The 8934-nt window shown below is 44.6% G+C and overlaps 1 protein-coding gene across 1 annotated transcript; it reads right to left on the reverse strand.

The window, feature by feature from the left end:
• Positions 1–1592: 1592 nt before the first annotated feature.
• LSM14B (LSM14B, SCD6 homolog B (S. cerevisiae)) lies at positions 1593–8429 on the reverse strand (the record flags this gene model as incomplete). The annotated part of the gene is made up of 8 exons (XM_009871450.1): positions 1593–1888; positions 2193–2372; positions 3506–3659; positions 3839–4000; positions 4978–5055; positions 5183–5353; positions 7742–7877; positions 8235–8429. Coding segments are annotated over 7 exons (1068 nt in total), but the record flags the coding sequence as incomplete, so codon positions are not given.
• Between the last annotated feature and the right edge of the window lie 505 nt (positions 8430–8934).

An 8934-nucleotide genomic window follows, 5' to 3' on the forward strand; every position in this document is an offset into this window, starting at 1 on the left:
ACTGCCTTCAAAAGAAACAAAGGCCCTCTTGCACAGGAGCTAGTGGTGATTTCTCATTTTGCCAGAGCCACCGCAGACAGGCCCGTTGACTCCGGCAGTGCAGTCCCATCTCTCCCCTCAGTGTCAGTGTCTGTTTGGCCAGCAGAGGAGTTAGAGGCTCGCAGCAGCTTCCCCAGGAGCCGTTTCTGCACAGCCCACCCCGTTCTGCCGGTGTGAGCCCAGGTCCTGAAGGCACTCCTGGCTACCGAACCAGAAGCGTGATGGTCACCCAAACCAAACCGGGCGAGAGGGACGCTCATTTGGCCCTTTCCCCAGCAGGAGAGCCAGAGCACGTGAACACGGGCCAAGGGTCACAGGGATAAGGCAGGAGTCGGTGCCTGGATTCGCGTTTTTAAGCCCTTTTCACGTGCTGCGTAATACTTTGGGCCTCCCAGAACTCTGCGGTGCCTTTTTTTTAGTCTTGACTTTGATTTGAGCCCTGCCTGGACAGGCTCCTGCCAAGCTGCGTAGCCTGATGTGACCAAACTACGTACAGAACAAAGCAGGAGGAAAACATTAAACATTTACATGTTTATTATAATTACAATTTACATTACTCCAAAGAGCAGCCCCACTGCTATGTTCTAATTCTCAGCAATAAAGTCCTACAAAAATAAATCCAAGCTTTTACAGTAACCTAGGTCAATGCATAACTAAAAAAATTCTAGCTATGTAAGGGGTTCGGTCATCAAGGTGCTTTTTCAACAAAATTCCCTACCAACCAAATGAGGGACACATGCCTATAGCAATTTAACCCACTTATTCATGCAAACAAATGTAACCCCTCCCTCCCAGCCCCTCTCCCCACATACAGCTTTTTAAAAACAAAAGAAAAACAACTAAACTATTTACAGTATGGGGGGTACAGAGGAAACAAACTAAACATGCCCATCGGTTAAGCTTCATTCTATGGACTCCCATCCCTAGCTTAATGAAAACATTCCATAGTGTTCCACCACAGCCTACTAGTGTACGGAGAACTGCTTGCGCTTGGTACTACCTACGAGCGAGGTACAAACCGAGGCAAGAAGTGAGAGCTTTGGATCTCCTCCCCAGACAGCCAACTGCTGCCAAAACCTCTTTATTCCGAGCGCTCCTGTCCCGCCGAGGACACCGCTCGCACTGTGCCCCGACGCGGCCCAGACCCAGCGAGGAGCTGCAAACCTCTGAGGAACACCCAGCGCCCTCCTGCTCCAGGGAGAGTCACGGTTCTGTGTAAACCTGCAGTACCTCCACACTACTACCAGCCAACAAACAGTTGTACAGTCATTTACACTACTACATGATCAACAATCCAGTACTCCCAAGTGACAATATACATAACTCCTCAGCACCAGGAATCCTTTCTTCCAGATACCAAGTGCTACCTCGCACCTGCTGCCAGGAACAGCGAGACCAGCAGCACCAAAGAATCCATTTGGTTCCTCAGAACAAACAAATTACAGCTGGTTTATTTCAAGTGAGCTTTGGTTCCATGTTAAAATAGCATGATTTGTCTTCTTCAGGGTTCAGAAAAGGAGTCTGACTTCAAGCTTAGACTACAAGAGCCTTCGAGAGACCCAGAAAGAAGAACCATGTAAGTTAGTCTGCACTTAAAAAAATAAAAAATAAAAACACAAACAAAAAGACACCCTGAAGAAGGTACCCCTGAACACATTCCCTCTTCCAAAGAATATTCCAGCTGACTGTTGCTGGTCCAAAATAAGTCCAGAATACAAGCAGTAGTACATGAAATTCTGTCACTTGAGCTGAGACAGTAAACAATATGAACCATTTTCCCACATTAGTGCAGCAGTTTGTTGTTTTCTTTCTATATACAGTTTCATCCTCTCTGAAGAGATCTTAGAACCTATTCAGAAGAAAAACAAAAAAAAGCTGAATTAAAGTCCATATCAAGGGGATCTTCTCCCAAGAAAAAGAGCACAGTTCCCATCCCTGTATCGACTGAAATGCTCAGCTACAGCCTCAAACAAGCAGCTCTTGCTCTCTAGCTCAAGGAATCAACATCTTAAAGGACATGTTAGAACGACTCGTGTCTCCTTTCACCACTCGTCTCTCACTGGGGAGCAAGAGAGGTTGCAGAGACAATTCAGGCAGGGACCAACAGACCAACCCGGCTCAGTGACAGCATTTATTCCTGCTAAAAAACTTGCCTCTGGAGTTACACTCTGCCAGTACCAGCTCTGTGCGTGGTTTGATTTCGCCTTGCTGCTCCGCTACCCCTTCCACCTCGAAATCCACCACGGAAGCTGCGGCCGCGAAGGAACCGGCCAGACACTCCAAACGTCTCTGTATTGAGCTTCCTCTCTTCGGCCCACGTGGTACGCCTGGAACTGAGCAAGACCGCGTTCAGCTTTAATATAAACATTAATAGCCACCACCGCATTACGCTAGGATGCTTCAAGCACCCTATTTGGTTGAACGAAACTGCAACAAGAACCAGCTGCAGCACACACACGCTCACTAACTCAATTCCTCTGCTAAGCACGGATTTGAAAGTGACAGCTGTTGGCTTTCCTAAGCTACTTTCATACTGGGAAACTAAAGATGGGCTTACAAAAGGTTGAATACAGCCTTACCAGCATCTCAAACCCTCCCTTGTTTTCTTGAAAACTGCAAACTCTCAACTGTAACGCCGCTCCAGAAATGCGGGAAGCCCCGTCCCACCTCAGCAGACGGCTACAGAGGATTCGCATGACAAGGGACAACAAGATCAGGTACAACTCCAAAAGGAGATGCTGGAGAAGAACCAAACTAGGCTTGTAGGAGAGACTCTCCTGGGAACTCTCATGAGCAGCACCAGCACGCTGCTGCTTCCTCAGCAGAGCCCGCCCAGCCCTGAACACCTCACAGCAAGCACCTGGAAGAAAGCTTTGCTGAAAGGAAGCAGAACCGTCACCAAGGCAGTTCCACACGCTGACACTAAAGGGATGCCCGATTTCACCAGGCAGTTGATAACACCAGTGTCAGCAGCAGAACTGGAAGGTTTCTTTTAATATCCCCAACATTTAACGCATTTCCAGAGCCAGACCCAGACCTGACCTCTCGCCTGCCGGAACTCCACGCTTGGCTCACTGCCGCCTGCGAGCTGCACCATCTCCAGCACAGCGTGACCCTGATGCCTCCTCCTCCCACAAGCAAGATAAGAAATTTGTTTAAAAATCAGTGGGTTCAGAGTCAGTGCTGGGAAACAGAACTGGAAATTCCTGTATCATAGTTTAGGCAAATGTATCGGTCTCAGCTGAAACAGTTTCTTTTCATTTGTTCCCACTGCATGAAGCTTGGTTAATATGACTCGTGAGCCCCCAAATGCAAGGCAATACTCTCCTCCTACAGACATTTTGCTGATTTTCTTGCATCCTACGTTTTTTAAAGAATGTGATGTAATCGTGTCTATTGTCTAGAAACTCGCTTTTTATTTAAAAAAAAAAAAAAAAGGCAATTTTAGGCATAGAGTTTTACTCACCTAGATTTTAGTTCTGAAGAAATGTTGTCAAAAAATGACTTGGATTTATCATAATAGCAGTTGGGTCCCAGAAGGTCCTCCTCTACGTTACCGTCGTTGTTTTGAGTTGCCACTCCAGGGTCCCCTTTTTCTTCCCCCGTCTCTGTTTTGTCATCTGAAGATAATAAAATGTATTACACTTCCTTGCTGCATACCGAAGAGCCATCTGTTCTCTTGCTCCCTCAAACAAGATTTGCGTTGCTGCCACATGTTATCATGCAGCTTTTCAGAACGAGTTTCTCTAGGCAGGGTTTACTACTAGCTCAGCAATTCATATTTAATGAAGTCACAAACCTTTAAAGTTTAGCTTCTTCTTAAATTCTTTATCAAGCTCCTCTCTGTTGAATTGTGCATTTGCGCTTTCAAAGTCAAAGTCACCTTCAAACTTTATTGTATTCTCCTTCGTGGTAGTTGGCCTGTTTTGTCCTCTAGAACGGTTTCTGGTTCTCCTGTTTCCTGAAAGCAGGAGTTGAAACGCTTGGTAACGCACAAGGAGGTTAAACAACTTGCTCAGGACCAGAGGAAACCAGGGTTAGAACTTGGGAGTTTCTGGCTTCCAGTTTTGTGGTTAGGCCACACCTCTTTGAAAGTAACTTCTGAGCTTGACTGTAGAAGACGCATTACAGCAGCACTTTTGATTTTCTGGAAAGCGCTCCTGGATGTCAGGCTTACCATTAAGACAGAGTACACTCAACTTCCCTTCCAGTGTGAGGAGAGGAAATCAAAAGAAGTACTCTACCAAGAAAAGTAGGGAAAACTTTTTCATCTGCAATCGTGGTACCATAATTAGTCTACAAACCTGTGAAGAGGAACAGGTCACTGGTTTCAGAAAATCCACCCAAGACTCATCTGCCCACAAAGGGAGCTTGTATTTTGTACAGTTACTGGTTTCCACCTGAGACATTATCAACTCCTTTTTGGAGAAAGCTGTAGCCCCTCCCACAGTGCTGCCCTCAGACAAATTAATTTGAAGACCTGAGAGTCTGTGGAGTTTTGTTTCCTGCTTTTTCTCATTTTACTTGGGCAGAAACATCTGTTTGAATTTAATTTCACTTTCTTTTGACCCATGCTTAAACTGCAGTCTCGAGGGAAGAGCTCAGCTCTACAGAAGCAAAGGCTCCACAATTCATCTTGGTTTTAAGACACCTTTCCCAGTAAAAATACTTCAGGTTTCAGAGAAGTCTAGTTGCTGCTGCCAACTCACAGAATTTTTATAGCACACCTTCAAGTCCTAGAAGGGACACTAGAATTCTGTCCCCGTGAACTTCTGTGACTCCAGAACCTATTTTGTTAGGGAAGCATCTCTGGATGCCCAAAGTGTTATTAACCTTTATTCTGCTTTGATATCAATCTTCTGTCCAATAACCCTCCACTGAAGTTAACAGCATTTGCCTTCGTGTGCTAATGTGACTGTTAGTGTCAGGTCAACCTACCCGATCTTCTCCTTTGAGGTCTTCTGTTTTCATCGTTCACCTGTCCCTGGGTTTGCACAGGTGCTGCCTGAACTGTATCTACTGGACAAGAAGGAAAAACTTAATAAAAGAGCACAAGAACGAAACCAGAACAGTTCAGTCCTGCTGTGCGCCCTTGAAGGACGCCTCAAAGCGGCACTTCCCAGGGGAAGCAGCACCCACGTACCGTTTGTCTTACCGGTGCCCTGCGGAACCTGCCGAGCGCTGCGCTGAACCCCGGGAGTTACTTTCACTGGGGGTGGCTTTTGTGAATTCATGTTGTCTACTGGGCCGGTCTGGACAGCCTGCTCCACCATGGGGCTTTTGCGGACTGGGTGAACAGAGGGAAAGCCAGCACCTGGAAAAAATCCCAATCACTAAGTGCCTCTTGCAAAGCCCGCCAACGCCATTCAGATCCTACCCACCTCTACGGAGAAACCGTTTTGTCAAGAATTACATTTATCATTACAGGCTACGTTTAAGTGCCATATACACTAGGTAAGGCACTACTGCCACAACAGGTCACAGCTCTCAAATCCAGAGCCTTATAAAAATCGGGAAATTGACACATTTATTTCTTAAACCAAGTCAGACACACATTGGATAAGCAAACCAGGTCAGTCTCTGAGATAGTTTATACCAACATCTACTTTGTAGGTGTAACCTTGGTTATGCAGGATTTTACTTTACACAATGCTTTAAACCTGAAGCAAAAATCCACTGTTTTGAAACTGCTCAAGAAAGCTTCCCCGCTTTGTCAGAAAAGTTTTGTAGCACAAGTTTAACCAGCTCAGCTATATCCCATTTTTTAAGCCGCTTAAAGTCCTTCAACTTCATTGTTTACTGTTATCTTTCAGATAAAGAAAACCTGAAACCAGACCAGGATCTCAAAGTTACCCTTTTAAATTCCTTCTTGGTCAAGGCCAAAGTGTTACCAAGACTTCTGTTGCTCTTCCATCCAGGCTTATTTATTCACACTACAAAACACGTAAATACTTTTCACGGTTTGGTATACCTTACACCAATTATATTAAAAAGTGACAGTCTTCAGTACTCAGAAGAAACACTGCATTCTAGATTTATTTAGAAGGTTTGGAGTACTACAGGTTTATGTAGTTATGCATAAGAACTGCTTGGAAGCAAACTTTAACTGAACATACTTAAAGAGCAAGAAAAGTGAAAAGCTGAAGAGTACACACAAACCAAGCCACTGACACTTCTGGGTGACCCAAGTCCACATGAGATATACCCAGAGGTAACATCATGCAGGTTCCCAGTTAATGTACACCTGGAAAACTTGCAAGGAAGACAGACATATCCTAAGGATTATTCAGTAGGACAAAGCTGCTGTGCAAGTTTAACATGAGAAAGTTTCAAAGATTAGCCAGAATATCGAGAAAGTACGTACAGACAGATGGCCAAAACCAGAGAGTAAGTAAAAACAGTTTCATGCCAACACAAGCATACATGCTCAAGTTAAAAACAGATGAAACTAATTACCATGTGTAAGTGCAGGCTGCACCTGGTCTCTGCTCTGAGGATGGTCAGTCTAGCATCTCTACTCAACCTCCTTCAAAAGTTTTTACACACGGAAGCAAGCACCTACAACTATGTTATCTCAGCCTACTACAACTCAGAAAGTGCTTACTGTTAGTCATGCTTTACCACCTGGGAGTCTCGACAAGGTACTGTGTCCCATCATGCATAAAATCTCTACCGATGTTCCCTCAGTGACAGCAATACTCCTGAATTTCCAATCAGCCCAGGTCTCTAAGAGCATGGCCACCCACAACCTCAGCAGCGTGCTGTCTGTCCAGGAAAGGCTGATTAATTCCTCACCCAGTCCCTAAGGCAACATATCTTCCTGGATAGGATGCAGTACATGAACATCCCTAAATCTCAGCCCTCCTGATACTTACACAACAGGATCCACTGTCCTGCACTTTTTCTTTCTCCTATCTAACTGATACCTCCAGGACAGGAGGAATACTTCATGTATTGAAAGGCAAAAATAGCCGAGAACAAACTAGTTCTACTAGCATTACCCACAGAAGTACTATCACTCTAGGAGGGGTTAACAAGAACAGAGTGTTTGCAAGTGCCATGCAGTTCTTCCAAATATTTGGAGTCCTCAAACTGCTGTTACCCTTGGAAGAGAGCTGATGGGGCTCTGAAGACATGTCAGGCTCTGAAACAGGTTGTGGAGACGGAGAAGAACTAGGGCTGGAAGCAGCTGCTGATGCTGGAGGGCTTACCAATTTCTCTAAAGAGATAGAGGGAAGAAGAGAAAGCAAAGATACATGGATAAGATACCAGGTAGTGAAACATCTGGAAGCCTTGGAAAGAGGTACAAGAATCTCTAGAACAGCATTAGAGCAGCTTATTTACAGTCCTCTCTGAGAATACAAGTTCTTTTTACACGTGATGTATATGTAAGGTATGTTAGGTTAGAAATGAACTGGCCTCAGCTGTTAGGCATTCACATTATTTTCAAAAAAACCCTACTCCAGCTATTTAGCTTGCTGCTTTTTTATTTCATGTGCATGTGTGAGTGCGCACGTGTCAGTGAATCACAGGCCTCCTTGCAACAAGATCTTTGCACCAAGTTGAAGCTGTTAACTACTTATCCACTGCTTGATGCAGCCTGGCACTCAGCAAGGAATTTGGTATTAGTTACTGTCAGTTGGTTTCACAGTAGCTACGCAAGGACTGTACCTTTATTCTAGCAAGTAAAGTTTTTACTTACCTAAACCTAGTGAAGCTGCGTACTGCTGGCTAAGTAAGGAGCTGGCAGCGAGCTGGCTGTAGGGCGGCATCCCTCGGAACGGGCTGTAAGGCACATGTGGCTGGAAGGATGACGCGGAGGCAGAGCCCAGCGAAGACTGTAACAACACAAAGCACGTTTCCATTTACAGGGTCCAGAAACCAACCTGCTCTGGCAGCGATTCTCTGCCTCACATACAGCATCACTAAAGATTAAGTAAATACTGAGAAGGCTTAGTTTACCTCTTTATGATTTTCCCACATTCTCAGGTAGATAAACTAGCTCTGGCTTTTGTTGACCGAAGCTTTTAACACTGCTGCTATTTTAAACATTACAATGAAATTCAGGACGCTTTAAACAATCTGAAGATTCCCAGATACGCTTATTGGCCTTCATTTTTATAAGTTTATACCAAAATCCAGTTTATCACCAATATTCTATCACAGCTTTCTATCAAAACTTCAGGCTAACTTACTTGAACAATAGCAGGATCTTGTGGCAGAGTATGTTGAGCTTTTGGAGGTTCACAGACAGTGATGTCTTTGATGTCACTTCCTCGAAAAATAATATATTCATAGATTTCTTCTCTTGGAGGAGCAGGTCTGTCTGTGGGCCGGTCTTCAGTACCAAACGATCGCACTTCAGCATTAAAAAGATTATTGTTAGTCCACTGTTACCCATTGCAGCATTGTGTAGGTTACGGTTTATGTGACTGAAAGTACAATGGGCAAGTATAACAATCACAAATATTACAAGTAACCAAAAAAAAAAAAGTTACCTCCAAAACCCTGAATCTCCTTATTGCTCACATCTGTTCCCTCAAATGTCAATTTTTTCAGCAGCCTGTATAAACAGTTTTGTTTACATCAAACTGTGATGGTAAAGACCATAGACCAGCTGGAGTGAAGAATCCTACGCCAAAAGCAAGGACTTCCCCACCAAGCTGTACTGCCACAGGCCCCTTCCCTCCCTCAACTTGTCCCACCTTGGCATTCAGCTCGAGACAACCGCCACTTGCAGCAGAGCACAGCAAAAGGCCTTGAAGCAGCTGAGGGAAAAAAATAAAATCTCAGAAGGCTTTAGAGCTCTAGTTTGCACCTTCAGTTTCATGTATTTGTTACACAGAGAGAGGCAGAGTTTTATCAATGACAAGAACTTACTATCAAAATTCTCTC

This window comes from Apaloderma vittatum, unplaced genomic scaffold, assembly GCF_000703405.1.
Source record: "Apaloderma vittatum isolate BGI_N311 unplaced genomic scaffold, ASM70340v1 scaffold23026, whole genome shotgun sequence".
Lineage (NCBI taxonomy): Eukaryota > Metazoa > Chordata > Aves > Trogoniformes > Trogonidae > Apaloderma > Apaloderma vittatum.